The 23006-nt window shown below is 39.4% G+C and overlaps 1 protein-coding gene across 4 annotated transcripts in view; it reads left to right on the top strand.

Annotated features, from left to right (window-relative positions):
* pja2 (praja ring finger ubiquitin ligase 2) overlaps positions 1-23006 on the top strand; it is a 96326-nt gene that overhangs the window by 31311 nt on the left and 42009 nt on the right. For 3 of the 4 annotated variants that reach the window (XR_009645549.1, XM_060837258.1, XM_060837282.1), the window contains exons 3-5: positions 2087-3143; positions 3486-3668; positions 9819-10010. Coding sequence is in view for 3 of the 4 variants with exons in the window: in XM_060837258.1 (XP_060693241.1) it covers positions 2087-3143; positions 3486-3668; positions 9819-10010 (1432 nt within the window). In the remaining variant the exon portion in view is untranslated. The remainder of the gene's footprint in view (positions 1-2086; positions 3144-3485; positions 3669-9818; positions 10011-23006) is intronic. The other variant, XM_060837272.1, reaches the window with a different exon arrangement.

Raw genomic sequence — 23006 nt, 5'->3', positions numbered from 1 at the left:
AACATCTTGTAGAGATAAGAAACACATTGGCATGGACAAAAAGATTGTTTTGCGAACAGAAGCAGAGACTAGGAATATACATTTTGAGAGGAATCAGCAAACCACAACTTATGGAATGCTACAGGGATTGTGGTGCACTCTCACCATTTAAAATCTGTGTCAATAACTTGGATGAAGGGACTGAAATTGTGGTACACGATTTTAAAAAAAATGGATGTAGGTTGTTTAGATGAGGTAAAGAATCTACAAAGGGATAAAAGTAGGCTAAATCAGTGGACAAAAACTTGACAGGAGATTAACGTGGGAAAATGTTCATTTTATCAGAAAGAATAGAAAAGCACACTTTCTACTGCACCAGTATGATATTTTTCTATTTCCTGCAGTCGTTTTTTGACTTCTTCATATGTTATTGACAACTGATGCTGAATTATAGACATAAGCAGTATCTGGGTCAGAAGCTGCTTGAAATTCTATTTCCATCTTTTTGTGTTGTAGAGTTCCTGCATTTTCATTTTTTTAAGTATATGCTTTCACTGTTGGTCTATCACTACTCGGAACCACAACAGGATTAACAGTACTGAAGCTCTTTCAGGTTCATTCCTTACAGCCAATTTTAAAAATATGGATTTCCATCTCCTCCTCAGTGATTTGGCATCAATTCATTACTCTATTTCTATGTAACCCCTAAAGCTTTCATTATATCCATGTGTTAGAAAGCTAGCTTTTAGTATACTTACGTTAGGTGACTGTTTTAGAATACTCTGCTTGCCTGCCATTTGACTTGAATTTTGCACTTGTTTTTATAAATTTAACTTACCCATGGAAATGCTTATTTTATGCTGTTGAGCCCTTAAACATAGATCAGAAAGAGTCACTTAGAATATTGAGTATTCCTTGTTCGTTTCCAAAGCAGTTTCACCATTGTGATACTGCTGTTTCCTTGACCAACTTGGTTATTCTCAAAGCATTTTTGGAAATGCATTCAGTTCATATATTATTTGTGCCTAATATTCATCCATGCCTTTTGTTCTAGCTATTTAATTTATACATGCAAATTCTTGTATGGCTTATAATTCTGCATAGTTTATTTTATCAACAGCATTAAATTGTTCATTGCCATTTTGTTTCTTAGTACATGGTTATCCTGTAGTTGGATTTATTTTGTACTTTTCAGTTTCGATTTGTATGGTTTATTAGAAATCAAATTGTCTTGGCGGTCACTGCTTCTAAAATATTCCCAACTGTAGTTCATTTCCTCATGTATTGAATAAATACACCTGTTAGAAATAATTTTTTGGTACCCTTCCTTTAAGATTCATCATGTCCTACCAATTTAGTGTTTGCTGCTGAATGTACTTTTTGAATATCTGAACTCGCCATGTTTTTGTTTTGAAGATATGTTAGTCTGCTTGTCTAACTTCGGGGTCACCAGACTACCATGGAATGGTTTTCACTATTGCATGATCCTTTGCATCTTTCACCAACACAAACCAGAACAGTGATATAGAAGTGAGCGTGGACTGATTTGCATGCCAGGAATTTACACATTTCAAGTTTAGTGGTACATGAGCAGGTTGAAATACCATAAAAGTAGTGAATTTTGTTGTTTTGAACTTTAGAAGGATCTAACTGTTAAGGTTTTGTTTATGACTTGGAACCTTGATGTGAAATTAAAATTTACAGAAATATTTTGTCATTTACCACGCCCTGCTTTGCATACAGAAATTTCAGCCTCTTTGGGCAGACAGATGCTCAAAGTATGCCCCATTGTCACGTGGACGCTGATCACATTATTTCAGGCAAATGGCCTTCCCCATGACTACAAATTTGGGTTCAGTGTCAGAAGTCAGGAACGTTTACATCTTTTGAACAATAGGTCTTTTGATTGTTTCATGTTTGCAGTGTATGCATTTGCTTTCAGTAAACCTAAACCATTAGGCTTATAACTCCCAAACAAGTTAGTTCATCCACGCATTGTTGAATCTGCATTATTTTAGACACATGGAGCATTTTGAAATAATCAAAAGATTGTAGTTTGATATAATCCTCAATTTCAAGTTACTTAAGGTTAATTTTTCTCTCTCAGCTTCCAGTAGAATCTTAACAACAAAAGAACTTCTGCCGCAGTGCACAGCGTGTGACCTAACTATGGATGCTAAAAGCAATGCAGGTTGTGAACCTCAGAAAGAGAATAGGTTTTTGCCATCCTCTCTGAACCAAAGACTTTTTCAATGTGAGTCCAACGACTTTGCTTTGCCCAGTTCTGCAGAGCCATTAGACAATTATTCAGGTAGCCAAAGTACAGGGTCCTCCAAGTGGTCAATTCCTAATGATTTTTTTGAGACTGATTCCAGAAGTCCAACTGGCATTGGTTTTGTAAATATTGATTCTTATGAACCAGAAAGCAGTGAAGGAGAGGATGAAGATTCAAACATTCAAGCATCTTTACAAAAAGAAGGAAAACTTCAGAAAAGGTTGGATACCATGCTTTCAGAGTTGGAGAAAGGCGTTGACTATCTTAATGGGCTACAGTCGTATCTCTCAGCTGTAATGCACGATGGGAACAGCTCACAGATTGAGTTGCCATGCTCTTTGGCACTGGACAATTTGACTTCTGCAGATATTGCTGTTAAAGGACATCAAACAGAATTGAAAGAGCATAGGAAAACATTACCAGCTGTGGGAAGTATGGAAGAAATTAATAGCTATGTCAAGATGGAGGATGTAAAAGAAAAAAGAGAAAGAAATCTTGATAAAGCCTCACTGAATGTTCAAACAGAAGGGACCATTTTTCGTTGTATGACAGAGGAACCAAGCTCCTCAGAAATGGTAGTAAGACCAAAAGTTAGAAAGGAAAGAATTGAAACCCATTCTAAAAGAGATCAGCCTTCCCCCGACGAGTTTTATAGTTATTGTACTGGGGATATGAAAGCTAACTCAAGAAATGAGTGCTGTGGATCAAATTGTGCCTTGTGGAACTGCAGAAATAAGCTCCATATAGATTCAAAGATCGGATCTGGACTTAATGGCAAGGAAACAACTTGTGTTCAGAAGGAACAGGCCACCATCCAACTAAAAGAAACACTGGAAGAAAACAGCTTCTGGGATGACTTTGAAAATTATTGTAACAAAGGTGAAACGAGGTAATAAAATGTCATGTCTATTGCTTTCCTGAAGGGTATGAAAATTGATTTATTTGTATTAAACGTTTATTCAATGATGACAAATATATCACAACCAGTAAAAGAAAAATTTATTTTTGCGTAATTCTAAATTGACAACCAAGCTAAATGTTATACGATTATCCTTCAAATTAATAACAGTTTTTAATATTTCTCTTTATTCAATTCAGCATATACAGCTATTTAAGTTACCTAGTCTTGACTAAATTTAGTAAAACAGTTTTTGAGGTTGTTAGAGGAAAATGTGTATGTAGATGCCATCTACTTTTAATCTAATTTTCCCTTACTTTACTTCCCCCTCAGCAGCTCTCTAAGCAGTGATGAGGAGTGGTCAGCAATATGGACCTCTGATTTCGTTTTAGAACAAATGCATTCTAGTGATGAGAGCTGGGAGACCTTGTCAGGAGTTGATGAACAACAAACCGAACCGAACAGCATTAGTAGCAGTCTGGATGAAGAAGCTTTTAAGCATAGCTACACCGTAGGGTATGTACTTACCTTCAGTTATAACCCAGATATTGCATTTCATTTAAGTCTGTAAAGTGATAGAATAGGGGTATCAAACATGTGGGTCATGGACTGAAAGGAATCTGTGATACAGATTTACTTGGTGAATCTGTACTGCGTTTGGGTCATGGGCCATTAAAATGAAATATGAATCTCTTAGTTGTTGTTTCAAAGAGCTTGAAGTCTGGATCCTTTTAAAATCTGGTGTAACAGTGTTGACCCTTACATGATACCACACTTTCACTGCCTCACTGGGCCAATATAAGTGAAGTGACTAGAAATGGGACTGAGCTGACGGAAAAATGTAAGACCTGAGGATTGGGACCCGAGGAGGATTATATTGGGAAAGTGGGACTTGAATGTAGGAACTCACATTCAGAAATTGATACGCAAGGTTCCTGTATTACATAAACTAGGGTGAAGCACATCTAAAACAACTCTCACTCGATTTGGCTCATGCAAAGTGCTGGAATGTCTTATCATTCTGAAAATTGCGTTTGACATCTCTGTTCTAGAATGAAAGACTTTTAATGTGTAGTATGTAAGATAGCCATTTATTGCTTTATTAAATAAATGGATATGCATCTGCTTTCTCAAACAAGTTACCGATTTTCTTTGGTATATTTTATTGTTTTATCCAAAAAATTACACAGAATTTATAGTAGCATGTTATACACCTGTCCTCCTATTATAACTCCTGAGTCTGCTCATCAATTTCTATCAGCATCTTTCATTCTTTGCTCCCATGTATTTATCGGCTTTTCTGTTAAATGCATGTATGCTATGCAATTTTGGAAAAGACTCCTAGTTCAGGTTGTGGATCAGTTTGTAAGTTTGCTCGCTGAGTTGGTAGATTTGTTCTCCGACGTTTCGTCACGATGCTACAATGTCAGTGAACGTCATCAGTGAGTCTTCAATGAGGCACTGGTGTTCTGTCCTGCTTGTTATTTGTGTATCTTGGTCTTTTGTGGTGGGTGATATGGCCTCCAGTTCTTTGTCTGAGAGGTTGGTAAATGGGGTGCAAATTGATATATTGGTTAATGGAGTCCCAGTTTGAATGCCAGTGTACAGGAGTTCCCGTGTCTGTCTTTGTTTAGTCTGTCCGAGGATGTCAAACTGGTCTCCCCCTTCGTCTGTGTGTATGGGTACTAGGGAGAGTTGGTCATGACCTTTGGTAGCTAGTTGGTGCCCATTTATTCTGGTGGAGTGTAATTGGACATTACATTCCTGTCCAATGTAATGTTTGTTGCAGTCCTTGCAGCGTATTTTGTATATGAAGTTTGTTCTGCTGGTAGTTGGTACGGGGTCGTTTTAAATTCATTAGGAGCTGTTTCAGTGTGCTGTTAGGTTTGTGAGCTACCATGATGCCTACCTTTCCTATATATGCTGGTCTGCAGCTCTGCAACAAATTATAAGAAACCCACAAACACACAAACAGCATCCTTACTGGTATAAAGTTAACCAAAGAGGAAAAGAACAACAACAGACTCCCTTCCTAGATGTCATAGTAGAACGAAAAGCCAATGGAGAGCTGCAGACCAGCAACTACAGGAAAGCCACACACACTAACCAGATACTCAATTACAGGAGCAATCATCCCAACACCCACAAACAGAGCAGCATCAGGACATTATTTAAACAAGGCACAACACATTGCAGCACCCAGGAACTATGAGAAACCGAGGAAATACATCTATACAACGTATTCAGGAACAGCGCGTACCTGATGAGTGCAGTCGGCTGATTCCTACACAATAGACCTAAACAAGAAGACACGATGCCCAGAGACTCTAGCCACCTTGCCAAACGTTAAAGACATCTCGGAGATAACGACCAGACTACTCTGGCCCCTAGGTATCATAGTAGCCCAAAACCTACCAGTTTAAACAGCTTAGTATTGACACAACTTAAATCAGAGCATTAACTTTAGAAATACCAAGAAAAGTACTTCTAAAATGGAGTAATTGTCTGATTTTTTTTTAGTGGGGATAAAATAAGCAAGCATTGTGTTTAAAGGAATGTGAAATCAAGTGTATACCTGAATAAAGTTAATATCACCAATTTCATGCCAAAATATAGTTTATAATGCGTGGAGTACTATTACTTAATGGAAATTCCTTGAAAGAGTCAGCATTTAAAGCATAATGAAGCTAACTGCCTTTGATTTAAGTTTCACGAAGGAATCCTTCATATTTTCCATGACAATTAAGAAGGATTGAAATTGCAACGGAAGGAGTGAAATGAGTCCATTGTACTGGGTACTACAGATGTCGAAATTCCAACATTGGAAAAGCTTTGAAATCCAAAATCTTTTTCATGGAGTATGAAGTGTCATTTTGGTGTGTGAGCAGGTTACTCAACTTCACATCCATTCAAATCACGCCACTCAGATGTGACGTGGTGGCATGGCCCAGCACTGGCAGGCATCAGATGTGTCTCAGTGCTCGGACTATTCACACATGCATCTGCTGTTAGATAATTTTTAAAAATTCACTGTGAAAATGTCATTTATTTTGAAATCGAAAAATAACTGGCCCCGAGGATTTCCAATAAAAGGATTGTGAAACTATAAATATGCAATACTACTCCCTGTCCCGGATTTTTGGTTTATTTTCTTTTTAATTCTAAATTTTAGATCTAATTATTAGAGATTGCATTGAGCTAATTTGATTAACTTGTTCACAAGCTTCTTTTCATGATTTGAGCTTGTAGGACAATAAGCAATATCCATCCATGTCATGTTGGAAAATCTTGACCTCCATAGAACTTAATATTAAGACAGATCTTGTGCTTAAAGGCCAACATTTCATTGACTTTGTTACTTTTTATCCTTGTGTACTAGTTTATAGTGATTTGTATGCTTAGAAACCAAATTTCCATTGCTCCTCCACAGCTCCTAGCTCACGGCATTAAAGCAAAGACTTTATTTTGTCTTTGTTCAATTCAAACTGGAGATCCCATGCTTTTAACATGAGCTCAATCTATGACCTGCCCATTCTGAACCCTTTTGTTATCTTATGGTCTCATTTGTGCAAAACTTTATTTCCACTTAGCAAATTTTGAGAAGATTTGTTTTTGAGAAGGTTGAGGTTTTAGATATAGGTTTGCTCGCTGAACTGGAAGGTTTGGTTTTCAACCCCAAAGAAACCCAAACATATAAATAGAAAGCAGGAATTGTCAGCATTGCTTCACCTGAGGCCCACTAAAGATGTTACCTAGTAGGGTAACGAAACGTCTGGAAACGAACCTTGCAGCTCAGCAAGCAAACATGTATTTCTACTGCTTGTTCTCTTCAAATTTAGGTTTATAACTATTACTTCAACCAGGTTATATGAATTTTTAAAATCTGAGGTTCCACGTATCTCTGGCAAACATAACTATTTCAAAAGCTGTTATCCAAATCCATATCAAAGATTGTTTTCAGTTATGTGTGCTCTTGTTGATGCTGCTAATGCCATATGTAGAACTTTACTAAATGTCTTCTCGACCTCTATATGGACGACATGCATCGATGCTCATTTATCCATTGGTAGGGAGCGGCATAAATTATTTTCATAAATGCCTTTTGGTTCTCTTTGGTCAGCTCATACTTACCCAAATGCTTTTTCTTTATTTATTCATTGATGGGTTTAAGGCATCACTGGCTAGGCAGCATTTATTGCCCAGAGAGCAGTTAAAAGTCAGTCACATTGCTGTGGGTCAAAAGTCACATGTAGGCCAGACCAGGTAAGGATGGCAGTCTTCTTCCCTATGGGACATAAATGAACCAGCTGCATTTTTCCAACAATCAACAATTGATTCATGGTCATCATCGGACTCATAATTCCAGAGTTTTTTTTAAAATTAAATTCAGATTCCATTATCTGCCATGGCCCAGGTATCCAGAACATTATTTGGGTCTCCACATTAACAATCAAGCAGTGATACCACTAGACCATCAAGAAAATTTACATTTATATAGGACTTTTCAACGTCACAGGATGTCCCAAGGATCTATCAGCAGTTGAAATATAGTATAGTCATTGTTGTAATAGAAGAAATATTTTATGCATAGCAAGATCTCTCAAACAGCAAGGCAACCATGACCAGCTAAGCTGCTCTTTGGACGTTGATAGAGGAATTAATATTGGCCAAAACATAGAATAAATTCCCTGCTCTTCAAAATAATGCCATGAGAATCTACACTTCGATCTAGGGTTAACATGAAAAGACTGCACCTCCCAATATGTATTGGAACATCAGTCTTGATATGCATGCTCAATTCCTGGATTGGGACTTAGAGTCGTAGAGATGTACAGCATGGAAACAGACCCTTCGGTCCAACTGATCCATGCTGACCAGTTATCCCAACCCAGTCAAGTCCCACCTGCCAGCACCTGGCCCACATCCCTCCAAACCCTTCCTATTCATATACCCATTCAGATGCTTTTTAAATGTTGCAGTTGTACCAGCCTCCACCACTTCCTCTGGCAGTTCGTTCCATACCCGTACCACCCTCTGTGTGAAAAAGTTGGCCCTTGGGTCTCTTTTATATCTTTGCCCTTTGACCCTAAACCTATGCCTTCTGGTTTATCTTCTTTTAACTATTCACTCGATCTATCCTGTCTATACCTGACATGTGCTTCCTTCTTTTTCCTAAACAAAACCTCAATTTCTTAAGTAATCCAGCATTCCCTATATCTGCCAGGCTTTCTTTTCACCCTAACTGGAATATACTTTCTCTGGACTCTCGTTTTCTCATTTCTGAAGCTTTCCATTTTCCAGCCTTCCCTTTACCTGCGAACATCTGCCCCCAATCAGCTTTTGAAAATTATTGCCTAATACCGTCAAAATTGGCCTTTCTCCTATTTAGAACTTCAACTTTTAGATCTAGTCTATCCTTTCCCATCACTGTTTTGAAGCTAATGGAATTATGGTCACTGGCCCTGAAGTACTCTCCTACTGACACCTCAGTCACCTGCCCTGCCTTATTTCCCAAGAGTAGGTCACGTTTTGCACCTTCTCTAGTAGGTACATCCACATACTGAATCAGAAAATTATCTTGCGCACACTTAACAAATTCCTCTCCATCTAAACCCTTAACACTATGGCAGTCCCAGTCTCTGTTGGGAAAGTTTAAAAAACCCAACCATAACCACCCTATTAGTCTTATAGACAGCTGAGATTTCCTTGCAAATTTGTTTCTCAATTTCTCCCTGACTATGAGGGGGTATATAATACAATCCCAATAAGTTGATCATCCCTTTCTTATTTCTCAGTTCTACCCAAATAACTTCCCTGGATGTATTTCTGGGAATATCTTCCTCCATACAGCTGTAATGCTATCCCTTATCAAAAACACTACTCTACCTCATCTCTTGCCTGCCTTTCTGTCCTTCTGTAGCATTTGTATCCTGAAATATTAAGCTGCCAGTTCTGTCCATCCCTGAGTCATGTTTCTGTAATTGCTATGATATCCCAATTCCATGTTTCTAACCATGCTCTGAGTTCACCTGCCTTCCCTGTTAGGCCTCTTGCATTGAAATAGATGCAGTTTAATTTATCAGTCCTACCTTGTTCTCTGCTTTGTCCCTGACTGTTTGACTCGCCTTTGTTCTCTGCTGTACCCGTCTCTGATCTTTTTCCTCACTATCTTCCTGGTCCCATCTCTTCCCTTCCCCCTTCCCCCACCTCACTAGTTTAAATCCTCCTGAGCAGCTCTAGCAAATCTCCCTGCCAGTATGTTAGTCCCCTTCCAATTTAGGTGCAATCTGTCCTTCTTTACAGGTCATTTCAACCCCCAAAAGAACTTCTAAAACATTCTGGCTCAGGGATGAGAGTGCTAGTAACTGAGCCATAGCTGACACAATGGTAACTTCCCCATAGCTGATATTGACTAGCATACAATTTCCAGTCTTGTCCCTTGGCTCTCAGAAAAATAGTGATATTTAAAATCTTTTAATCAGGAAGCATAATTCTTGAATGTAGAGCTTCAGGAAATCATAAATGACTCATCTAATAACAAAATAAAGTATCAAGTAGAAGACCGCTTTACTCCATACTGTGAAGTAAAGGCGCTCTCCTCTGTTGCCTTTTACTTAATGCAAATAGTTGACTTCACACATTGTAACTATGTTATTATTTCCATAGGGAACAAACCTCTTTGGAAGAAGGAGAGATCCCCTGGGTAGCATTTAATGAAGAAAGTGACAGCAGCAGCAATAGTACTGATGAGACCGAAGGCTTGGGTCAACTTGCACATTCGGGACTTCTAATCCTGGATGATAACAACAACTTTGAAGATGATTCGAGTGTAAGTGAAGACTTGGACATGGAATGGAGGTTTGTTTTTTTTTATAATTCCATTTATATTATCAAGTGTGGTGTATGTTTAGTAAAAACCACTATTCCTGATCTAGACATATCTGACCTCAACTGTTGGAGATTTCTCAGGTTGTGGCATCGGCAGCTGAGAGTGGATTTTGTTTGAGAGCAGCTTGCTAGTTAATAATTATAACTAAGGTTCCTAAACATGTGAGTAAGAACATGCAATCTGCAAGGACTTCTGACAGAATCCCTCTTTCAGATCTTGCATATAATGACAAACAACATATGCGTGTTTAACAGTGAACTGTAATAACTCAACTGACCTAAAATTAGCATATCCTTTTTCAAAATAACACATTTACTGGATCCAGGCATTACTGAAACATTTAAAGAATGTCTTACTTTTAGATTTGATTATTGTGCTCCAAATTGTTTCCACATTGTTAAGTATTAAACTGTAGAATGTTAATATCATAAAATCATTTAGAATCTTTAGAACAGATCATTCTGCCAGAATGAAGAGAATGTGAATGCATTGGAGAGAGTGCAGAAGCAGTTTTTAACAATGATTCCAGGAATGAGGTCTATTCAAATCATTATAACGCACACAAGGCTTTTCTGCTTTGCTGCTATATTTATTTTTCCTTGTCTAGTCATGCTTGCATCACACCTCCTCTTAAACATATCAATGCTATCCACTTCATCTGGTTTGATCTTGTCACACTTTCATCAATTGGTGTAAATACATTTTTCACAAATTATTTCTTTCCCTATTGGCAGCTATCATATTTGCACCTTGTTCTAGATACTAATCTTCTACCTTTTTCCCATAAATCTGTGCATTGTTTCTATTTAAATCATCATATAAATCTCTTGAATCTTTCATTTGATCATACCACACATAGAAGCAGTGCATTCCAGATCCTAGTGTTTTCTTAATTCACATTTTCTTCTTTTGCAAATTACTTTGAAGAAGTGTCCTCTCCCACTTCCTCAGTGATTTGCAAAAGCAAAGAACAATATATCCCTTCTACTCTGTCCAGATCCCTCAGAAATTTCAGAATAGATATCTCCAAGAAAAAACAGTCACAACTTCTCTAAACTACCCTCCTAAATGAAATTGCTCATCCCTGGGATCATTCTTGTGAACTGTTTCTGCCCCTCTCCAGTGCATTCACATTCTCTGTCAAATCTGGTACTTAAAACTATACACAATATTCCATTCTGACCAGTGTCTTAAATAAGATCAGCATAACTTTCTGCTTCTGAGTTCTTTGTTTTAATTAATGAAGCCCAGAATACTGTAGGCTTTATTAAAAACCCTCTACTTGTCCTTTTTTAATGAGTTAACCACTTACAAACCTAGGCCCATCATTTATGCACACCCTTCGGAATTGTACCCTTTAGTCCTTTGTTTGATAATATCCCACCGTATTCTTTGAAGCAAAGTTCATCACTTCAAACTTCTCTTTGAATACCATCTGCCATCTGTCTTGCTAATTCACTTCGGCCAATGTAATTTTGAAGTTTTGACTGCTTTGCTCATAGATTACAGTTCTCCTAAGTTTTGTGTTATCTATTATACTGGTCCCTGGGAAACTTCACTACAAACCTTCTTCCAGTCTGAAAAATACCCATTGAGCATGACTGTGGCTGAAGGACTCCAAAACAATTCATATCTGCACTGCTGCTGTCAGTTTTCTTCCTTGACTGATAACTCTTCTAACAAGTCTGTATCAGTGTATTGAATACCTTTTTTGGAAATCCATGTATACCACATCAGCTGCCTTGCCCTCACTTTTCTGCTTGTTCTTCAAAAACCCCAACACGTTGGACATATTTTTCTTTTAACAAATCCATGCTGTCACTTGAACTAAACCACATTTGTCCTTCAATCACATCTCTCCGAACAATTGTTTTCAAAAGTGCCCCCAATACCCAAGTTAAACTGACAGACCTAGTATTTATAGACTAATTTTTACTTTCTTTTTTAAAGAAAGTGTGTAATGCTTGCAATTTTCCAATCCTCTAACATCACCACCTAGTAAAGAGAAAATTGGAAGATCATTGCCAGTGCCCGTGCATTTTCCATCTCATTTTTATCAGTATCTATTGATGCATTTCATCGGGTCCCACTGTTTTTTCAATTTTGATTACCAACAACATTACCAAAAATACCTCTTTATGTATTTCATGCCCTTTTAGTGACTAAATTCCTTCCTCTTTCACCATGGCCTGAAAAGCATTTGCCTTGTAGGTCAAGACAGATGTGAACTGTTCATTTTAAACTTCAAGTATGTTTCTTGTCTCCATGCATAAATCCCCTCTTGGGTCCCCAATGTTTCCTGCATTTCCTATTGCCATTCTTTAACTATTGGAGTCATAGAGATGTTCAGCACTGAAGTGGACCCTTTGGTCCAACACATCCATGCCGACCAGATATCCTAAATTAATCTAGACCCATTTGTCAGCACTTGGCACATGTTCCTCTAAAACCTTCCTATTCATATACCCAACTATAGATGCCTTTTAAATCTTGTTATTGTTCCAGCCTACACCACTTCCTTTGGCAGCTCATTCCATACACACACCACCCTCTGTGTTAAAAGTTGCCCCTTGGGTCTATTTTAAATCTTTCTGCCTCACCCTAAATCTATGCCCTCCCTTACTCCAGTGAAAAGACCTTGTCTATTTACCCTAGCCATACTCCTCAAGATTTTATAAACCTCTAAGTTCACACTCCGCCTCCGACGCTCCAGGGAAAGCAGCTTCAGCCTATTCCGCCTCTCCCTATGATTCAAACCCTCCAACTCTGGCAACACCCTTGTAATTCTTTTCTGAGCCCTTTCACGTTTCACAACACCCTTCCTATAAGAGGAAGACTGGAATTGCGCACAGTATTCCAAAAGGGGCCTAACTAATGTCCTGTACAGTCGCAACATGACATCCCAATTTACACTACTCACTGCTCTGATCAACAAAGGAAAGCATACTTCACTATCCTATCTACCTGAGACTATACTTTCAAGGGGCTATGAGCCTGCATACCAAGTTCTCTTTGTTCAGCAACATTGTCCAGGACCTTGCCATTAGCCAACCTCCAGTCTTCTGGTACCTCACCTGTAACTATCAGTGATCCAAATATCTCAGTAAGGGGCCCAGCAATCATTTTCCTAGCTTCCCACATAGTTCTTGGATACCCCTGATCAGGTCCTGGAGATTTATCCACCATTAAGTGTATAAGTCCTTCCCTGATTTGCCTTTCCAAGATGCAGCACCTCATATTTATCTAAATTAAACCCCATCTGCCACTACCAGGCCCATTGGCCCATCTGATCAAGATCCTGTTATACTCTGAGGTAACCTTCGCTGTCCACTACACTTCAAATTTTGGTGTCATCTGCAAACCTAGTAACGATTCCTCCTACGTTTACATCAAAATCATTTATATAAAGGATGAAAAGCATTGGATCCAGCACTGACCCTTCTGGCACATCGCTGGTCTGAGGCTTCCAGACTGAAAAGCAACCCTCCACACCATCCTCTGTCTTCTACCTTCGAGCTAGTTCTGTATCGAAAAGGCTAGCTCTCCCTGTATTCCATGTGATCTAATTTTGCTAACCAGTCTACTATGAGGAACCTTGTCGAATGCTATGATGAAGCCCATATTGATCACATCCACTGCTCTACCCTCGTTAGTCCTCTTTGTTACTTTTTCAAAAAACTCAATCAATGTGAGACATGATTTCCCACGCACAAAACCATGTTGACTATCCCTAATCAGTCCTTGCCTTTCCAAATATATGTAAATCCTGTTCCTCAGGAGTCCTTCCAACAACTTGCCCACCACCAATGTCATGCTCGCCAGTCTGTAGTTCTCTGGGTTTTCCTGACTACCTTTCTTAAATAGTGGCACCACGTTAGCCAACCTCCAGTTTTCCAGTACCTCACCTGTAACTATCAGTGATCCAAATATCTCAGCAAGGGGCCCAGCAATCCTTTCCCTAACTTCCCACATAGTTCTTGGGTACACCTGATTAGGTCCTAGAGATTTATCCACCTTTAAGCATATTAAGACATCCAACACCACCAGCTTCTGGAATATGGACATTTTTCAAGATGTCACCATTTTTTCCCCCACATTCTGTGTCATCCATGTCCTCCTTCATATTAAATACTAATGCAAAATACTAGTTTAGTACCCCCGCCAACTCCTGTGATTCCTCATGTAGGCTGCCTTGGTGGTCTTTGAGGGATCTTATTCTTTCCCTAATTACCCTTCTATCTTTTAATGTATTTATAAAATCCCTTAGGATTCTCCTTAACCCTATTTGCCAAAGCTATCTCATACCCCCTTTTTGCACTCCTGATTTCCCTTTTAAGTATACTCTTACTGCCTTCATACTCTTCTAAGGATTCACTCAATCTTAGCTGTCTAAATCTGACATATTCTTCCTCTTTTTTTTCTTGATGAAAACCTCCATTTTTCTAGTCATCCAGCCTTCCCTACACCCACCCCTTGCATTTTACGCTAACAGGAACATGTATCTAGACTCTAGTTATCTCATTTTTGAAGGCTTCCCATTTTCCAACTGTCCTTTTACCTGCAATTAGCTGCACCCAATCAAATTTTGAAATTTCTTACCTTTGATAAGCTTATGGCAGACTTAAGGATTTTGCTTTGGACTAACTGCCAATCTTTTTATAATCCCTCCGATTTTATTTATTTAATTTCATTCTGAAGCTTCTCAGTTCAACATGATTCTAAATTGTGTTGACAACCTGATAGCTGTCGTAAGTGCACATTTTTCCATGAAGTTAGTTTCTTTCTTTCTTTGTCGTCCAGGGAGCTCTGGGTTTGTTTGTATTTTCCCTTCTGATGAAATGTACCTTTAACATCCCCAAACTGTCTCATGTCTGCTGCAGTTTTTTCCACTAACCTCTAGTTCCATCTTTAATTTTTTCATGGAATGCAGGTATGCAGACATTTAATGCCCATTCATAGTTGCCCTTGAGAGGGTGGTGGTGAGCTTCCTTTTTAAACCACTGCGTACCTTTGGTGTAGCTTGTCCAACCTGTTGTTAGAGGGAGTTCCAGGATTTTGAATGAGCGAAACTGAGGGAGCGACAATGTATCTCCAAGTGAGGATAGTGAGTGGGTTGGGGGTGAAGTTATGGGTGCATCTGCTGCCCTTGTCTATCTTGATGGTAATGGACTAAGGAGCGTTGGTGAATTTCTGCAGTACATTTTATAAATGATACACATGACTGCCACTAAGCATTGTGGTTAGTGAAGAGAATTCATGTTTGTGCATGAGAGAAGGAATGTAGATGTCATATTCATGGACTTTAGTAAGGTGTTTGATAAGGTTCCTCATGGTAAGCTGATGAAGTAGGTGAAGTCGCATGGGGTCCAAGGTGTTATAGCTAGATGGGTAGAGAACTGGTTAGGCAACAGGAGACAGTAGTAGTGGAAGGGAGCTTCTCAAAATGGAGACCTGTGACCAGTGGTGTCCCACAGGGATCTGTGCTGGGACCACTGTTGTTTGTGATACACAGAAATGATTTGGAGGAAGGTGTAGGTTGCCTTATTAGCAAGTTTGCAGATGATACTATAATTGGTGGAGTAGCAGACAGTTAAGGAGACTGTCAGAGAATACAACAGAATATAGATAGATTGGAGAGTTGGGCACAGAAATAACAGATGGAGTTCAATCCAGACAAATGCGAGGTGATACCTTTTGGAAGATGCAATTCCAGGGTGAACTATATAATAAATGGAAAAATCCTGGGGAAAATTGATGTACAGAGATCTGGGTGTTCAGGTCCATTGTTTCCTGAAGGTGACAACGCAGGTCAGTAGAGTGATCATGAAGGCATGCAGCATGCTTTCCTTCATCAGACGGGGTATTGAGTACAAGAGTTGGCAGGTCTTGTTACAGTTGTATACGACTTTGGTTTGGCCACATGTGGAATACTGCATATAGTTCTGGTCACCACATTACCAAAAGGATGTGGATGCTTTGGAGAGGGTGCAGAGAAGGTTCACCAGGATGGCGCTTGGTATGAAGGGTGCTAGCTATGAGGAGAGGTTGAGTAGATTAGGATTATTTTCAATGGAAAGGAGGAGGTTGAGGGGGGACCTGATTGAGGCCTACAAAATTATGATAAAATCAAATTACTGCAGATGCTGGAATCTGAAACCTAGTATAAGTACCTCCCTATTTCTCCTTTTTCTTTTAGCTTTGACAAAGGGTCAGTTAGACTCGAAAAATCAGCTGTTTTCTCTCCTTACAGATGCTGCCAGACCTGCTGAGATTTTCCAGCATTTTCTCTTTTGGCTACAAAATCATGAGATGTAGACAGGGTGGATAGCAAGAAACATTTTTTTTCCCCCAGAGTGGAGGATACAATCACTAGCGATCACAAGTCAAAGTGAGAGGGGAAAAGCTTAGTGGACATATACATGGAAAATTCTTCACGCAAAGGGTGGTGGGTGCCTGGAATGTGTTGCCAGCTGAGTTGATATGGGTGGGAATGATAGCGTCACTTAAGATGTATCGAGACAGATACGTGAATAGGCAGGGAGCAAATGGATACAGACTCTTAGAAAATAGGCAACAGATAAGATAGAGGATATGGAATGGCGCAGGCTTGGGGGGCTGAAGGGTCCGTTCCTGTTCTGTAATGTTCCTTGTTCATGTGGTGCCAGTCAAGCATGTTGATGATGTCCTGGATGATGTCAAACTACTTGACTATTGGGAGTGTTCAATCACACACCAGATTGTGCAGGGAAGACAGGCTTTAGGAAGTAGGAGGTGAGTTACTCACTGCAGAATTCCAGGCTTCTGACGTACTCTTTTAACCATAGTATCTAATATGGGTCGTCCAGTTCAGTTTCTGGTTAGTGGTTATCGCCATGATGTTTTTCCAGGGGTAATGTTCAGTGATGGCCGTGCCATCGAATGTCAAGGAGTGAGGTTCAGATTCTGTCTCATTTGACATGGTCATTGACTTCCATGTGAGTCACTTGCTATCAAACCTGGTTAATGTCCAGGTTTTATTGCATTTGAACGTAGTCTGTAATAAAATCCAAGGGAATTGCAGATGCTATAAATCAGAAATATCCGGTAAAGCTCAGTTCTGAGGAAGAGTCATTTGACCCAAAATGTTAATTCTGATTTCTCTCCACAGATGCTGCCAGATCTGTTGAATTTTTCCAGCAATTTATTTTTGTTTCAGACCTAAGCCACTTCGGTATCTGTGGTGTCATAAATGGTGCTATTTGGCCCAGCTCTGTTCTTGCCTTATTGAAGCCAGCTCACTGTTGATTAGTTTTATTCTGGATTGACTTGGCCCACCTCATTCCTCCTTATTGTTTAACTGTGGCCTTATCAATTATGTTCTTGAATTTTCTGAAACATCCTCTTTTTCCAATCCCGCAATGACCTCCTTTGGAAAATGTCATGTCTTCATCTTTCTTTGCTTTCCAATATATTCTGAGCAATCTTATCACTGGGAATATTCAACACACAGATTTGCCTTTCCTAAACTGAGACTTCATTATTGCCTCAACCTCCAAAGTCCCACTAAACCATTCGAACAAACACTTCAATCACATAAAATATACTCTGCCTTCATAGAGTTACAGTGAAGCCCTGAATTAAACTTGATTTCTTTATTCACTTCACCAATTTCACTTATTGTCTTAGTATTCTATGCTATTTGCCTTTCTCAACATTTCGTGCTTTGTATTCTAATGTTCTCTCTTGGTTCCCAAAAACCTGTTGAATTTGTTTAAACCTTTTAAACAGCACTAGCAAAACACCCTCCCAAAATCTCATTCCTGGTTCTTTTCAGGTATAGACCATCTGGCATATGCTGGTGTCATTTCCCACAAAGCCAGTGTGAAAACTCTATAGCCTTCCCTCCTGCAACATCTTTCCAGCCAGGGATTGGCTTTTCTTATCTTCCCACTTCTCTACTCCGTTTCGCTATCACTGGGAGTAATCAGGAAACCACTACTTCATAAATCTTGCTTGCGAACTTTCTACCTAGCTCCCTAATTGCAGGATTTGATGTTTCTTTTGTACCTGTGTTGTCATTACTAATGCGGGCTACGATCTCTGGTACCCAAGGTGAATGTCTTGCAGCCGTTCTGTGACTAGTACTAGGCAAGCAAAATGTGATTCTGGAGTCATGTCAGCCACAGAAATGCCTAACTGTTCACTGAACTGAAGAATCCAATATCCGTGCTATCCCATCACTCTTGAAGTCATAGACTCATACAGCATGGAAACAGACCTTCAGTCCAAAGGTCCATGCCTATCATGTTCCCAAATTTAATAAGCCCCACCTGCCCTTATGGCCCTTATCTCTGACCTTTTGTTATTCAGGGACTTATCCAATTATCTTTTAAACGTTGTAACTGTACCTGCATCCAGCCCTTCCTCTGGTAGTTTGTTCCATGCACTAACTAATCTCCATGTAAAAATATGTTGTCCTTAATGTCCTTTTTAAATTTTTCTCTTCTAACCTTAAAAACGCCCCCTAGTTTTGTACTCCCCTGCCTTATGGAAAAGACCTTACCAATGAAGCGGCGACTTCCAAAGAAATCAACGCTGTGAGCAGGACTCGAACCTGCGCAGGGAACTCCATTGGATTTCGAATCCAACGCCTTGGAAAAGACCTTTTACCATTCACCTTATCTTTGCTCCTTATGATTTTATACGACTCCATAAGGTCATCCTTCAACCTACTAACCTCCAGTGAAAAAGGTTCCTGCCTATCCAGCCGATTTTTATAACTCCAATCCTGTAGTCCAAGCACCATCCTGGTAATCCTTTTCTGAACCCACTCCAATTAATAATCTCTTTCTTTAACAGACCAGAACTGCAAACAATATTCCAGAAAGGCCTCACCATACAATCTCAACATGACATCCTAACTCCGATACTCAAAGGTTGGAGCAATGAAGACAGGCGTGCTAAACGCCAACTTAACCATCCTGTCCACCTGTGATAGAAATTTCAAATAATTAGGTAACCAAACTTCTAGGTGTCTGTGTTCTGCAGGGGTCTACCATCAATTATACAAGTCCTGCCTTTGTTTGTTTAACCAAAATGCAATACCCCGAATTATTTAGTCAACTCCAACTGCCACTCCTCAGCTGGCTGACTGGCTGTGATCAAGATCATTGAATCCCTACAATGTGGAAGCAGGCCATTCATCCATCGAGTCCACACTGACTCTCCAAAGAACACCACATCCAAACTTATCCCCATCCCTGTAATCCTGCATCTCTGATGGCTAATCTTCATAACCTGCACCTATTTGGACTGTGGGAGGAAACCCATGCAGACACTGAGAGGATTTGCAAGCTTCATACATGCAGCCATCCTAGGCCGGAATTGGACCCGGGTCCCTGGATCTGTGAGGCAGAAGTGCGAACAACTGAGCCTTATATATCTTTGTAATCTCAGGTAATCTTCTTCACTGTCCAGTATTTCACTAATTTTGGTGTCATCCATACAATTACTAGCCATGCCTCCTATATTCTCATCCAATTCATTTACGTAAATGACAAACATAAGTGGATCTAGTACTGATCCCATGGAACACCAATAGTCACAGAACTCCAGTTTGATAAACAGCCTTCTACTATCACTCTGTCTCCTAGCTTAAACCCAATTATGTATTCAGTTGGCAAGCTCACCCCGAATCCCATGTGATCTAACTTTATTCATCATGCAGACCCTTATCAAAGGCTTTACTAAAGACCAAATAAACAACATCTGCTACTGTGCTCTCATCAATCTTTTTGGTTATTTCCTCGAAGAACTCCATCAAGTTTGTGAAACACTATTTCCCTCACACACATCCATGCCGACTATCCCTAATCATTCCTTGCCTCTCCAAGTGCAAATAAATTCTACTTTTCAGAAATACTTCCAACAACTTACTCACCACTGACATTAGACTAGGCAAAAGTGAGGACTGCAGATGGTGGAAACCAGAGTTTAGATTAGAGTGGTGCTGGAAAAGCACAGCAGGTCAGGCAGCATCTGATGAAGGGCTTTTGCCCAAAACGTAGATTTTCCTGCTCCTCGGATGCTGCCTGACCTGCTATGCTTTTCTAGCACCTGTCTAATCTAAGCACTGACATCAGACTCTCAGGTCTACTGTTCCCAGGCTTCCCCTTAGAGATTTCCTTCATAATGGCTCAACATTAGCCACCCTCCTGTCATCCGGCACCTCACCCATAGTTAGAGATTATATAAATATTTCTGCTAGGGGAGCTGCAATTTCCTCCGTAACTTCCCACAACGTCCTGGGATACACTTGATCAGGTCCCAGAGATTTATCCACCTCCATGTTGTATAAGACTTCAAGCACTTCTCTTCTGTAATGTGAATTTCAAAACATCACTATTTATTTCCCTCGGTTCTCTAGCCTCAATTTATTTCTCCACAGTAAAAGCTGATGCAAAATGTTCATTTAATATCTCTCCCATCTCCTGAGACCCCGTTGATCTTTAAGGGGCCCTACTCTCTCTCCAATTGCTCTTTTGCTCTTAATCTACTAGTATAGTCTCTTTGGATTATACTTAACATTGTCCAACAAGGTTATCTCATGTCTCCTCTTTGCCTTCCTGATTTCCCTTTTAAGAATGCCCCTACACTCTTTATACTCTTCAAGAGATTAATTTGATTTTGATTGTCTGTGTCTTGTTCTTGACTAGAACCTGATAATCTTTATCCATTGTTCCCTAATCTTACTAGTCTTACCTTTCACTCTAACGGGAATATAATGCCTCTGAACTCTGGTTATTACAATTTTGAAAGCCTCCCATTTGCCATTTGTTCCTTTATCTGTGAAATGTCTACTCCAATCAACTTTTGAAAGTTCTTGTCTCACACCATTTAAAATTTTCTTTACTCCAGTTAAGAACTTTAACTTTTATGGGGAGCTTATCCTTTTCCATAAATATTTTAAAACTAATAGAATTATAATCACTAGTCCAAAGGTGTTCCCAACTAACACTTGAGCCACTCACCCTTCAATGCAACGTGGCCACCTTGGCTATTAATGCTTTCTTCAATGATTCATAACCCACACGAATATCCAGAAAAATAGACCACTTGTAAGTGGGAAGCTCGGGGGTTCCTGCAGTACCTGCCAGTTTCTCTTAAACTGTCTCATGGGCCCCTGTTCCCTTGCTGCCTGCTTATGGTATACTTTTGATATGACCAACTCTCTGAATGTGCTAACACTATCATGTGCATTATAGCATCCTGCTAGAGATACATTTTTTTGAATGTGGACTCCAGTGTCAGAGCAGTTAAGGACAAAGAGAACCTCATGTTTTTGTAAAGATGAAGAGACAAAGTGTAGGAAATGGACTGGTTAAGAGCCACATCAAGGGCAGCTAAAGGGAATCTTTGGAAGGTGACCTCATCAGAACAGATATAACAAAGACCGAGAAACTGACTGAAATAGAGTATCTGTCGGAAATAGGACAGGAGATGTGCAGTCAAGGTAGCTGCAGGAGTTAGTGCAGTCTGCAGTTCTCATTTATTCTGTGTGTTGAAATAGCCAGGGATGTAGATCAGAAGTAGACATATGGTTGAAAAAATGGCAGTAATAAGATAGGAGTTTTAATCCATTCAAAGCAGGCTGAAATAATGGACTTATCAGGACAATCTGTGGATCTTGAGAAAGTTATGCAAGGTTCAAAGCTCATGGTGAGAACTTGAGGTTAGTGACAACTTGGGAAATTATTGTTCACTGGTGGAGTCATGGTTCAAAGGGAGGAAAGAATTATATCAGAGTTGGCATCAGCCACCGCAAGGTAGTGGTTGGTTTATCAAAATTCAGCAGCACTATTATCGGCATATTTAATGACCATCTTAGGTGATAGTTGAACTTGAGGCAACAATTTGCTGCAGGTTCATTGGGAGGTAGTTTTGAGTGAGGGGTATACAAAAACTGAGTTGGCTGATGCCATTACATTGGAAGTTGATGATGGAAAAATTCTGAGCTATGTGGCACGAGGATAAAACAAAGTGAGCCAAAACTTTTGAATTGAGTGAAATGGTCCACTGTGGGGGAGTATGACTCCTGACCAAACAGAGGTGGAGGTAGAAGGCGACCTCAATGAAGTGTCAAACTCAGCTTTGGTATGGAAGCATAAAGAGTTTGAAGACAGCTCCTGTGGCAGTCTAGTGACAATATGTCACTTAGATTGAAATGAGAGATGGAATTCAGAGGACTGTGAATGGGAAGAAGGATAATGAGTCATCAATATCCAAGAGGTTTTTAATCAGTATTTTGTGTCTATTCCTTAAGGCCCTGTCAACTTATAACTACAGTACTTTAGCGATTTACATAACTTAAGGCAGTAGAGGTGCAAATGAGATCTCAGAATAGTTATGTTTTCCCAAGAATAAGTGGAATTAAATCATAAATTTTGAAATAACTTCTGCTGTGGATTATTCACAATTGGGAAATTGTGTTTGATATTGTGCCTATTGATTGCGAAAGAGCCAGCTGGCAATTAACTTCTAGTTCCTGCAGCCTACCACCAAAAATGATTCACCTCAAACGTCAAGCCCCATATTAAATTCAGTTTACCACTTATCCACCCACAGAATGAACTAGTTTATTATTTATATCTGTGCACTTCCACATATTATTAGCTGTGCTCTATAATTTGTTGAATACTAATACAATTCCTCCGGTTTTGAGGCAAAATCTTTATGTATGGTGTAAAACAGTGGCCAGAAGGTACTTGTGTGCACTACTTTCCATTTTACCCCCAGTTAAAGAGATTTCTTATAATTTGTATTTTTTCTATACTATACCCATCTTTCATTACATACTACTGTAGGGCTTTGAACTCCATATGCCATGACTTTTCTTACAATTCTCTGATGTGTCAGCTTATCAAAAGTTTTCTGATTGTCCAGGGGCATCATTGCATTTTTTTTCCCCATTATTTATTCAAGTACTT

The sequence above is a fragment of the Hemiscyllium ocellatum genome, chromosome 2, assembly GCF_020745735.1.
Source record: "Hemiscyllium ocellatum isolate sHemOce1 chromosome 2, sHemOce1.pat.X.cur, whole genome shotgun sequence".
Classification (NCBI taxonomy): domain Eukaryota; kingdom Metazoa; phylum Chordata; class Chondrichthyes; order Orectolobiformes; family Hemiscylliidae; genus Hemiscyllium; species Hemiscyllium ocellatum.
Note: the sequence above shows the minus strand (reverse complement) of the source record. Positions and strands in the feature narration are given on the sequence as shown.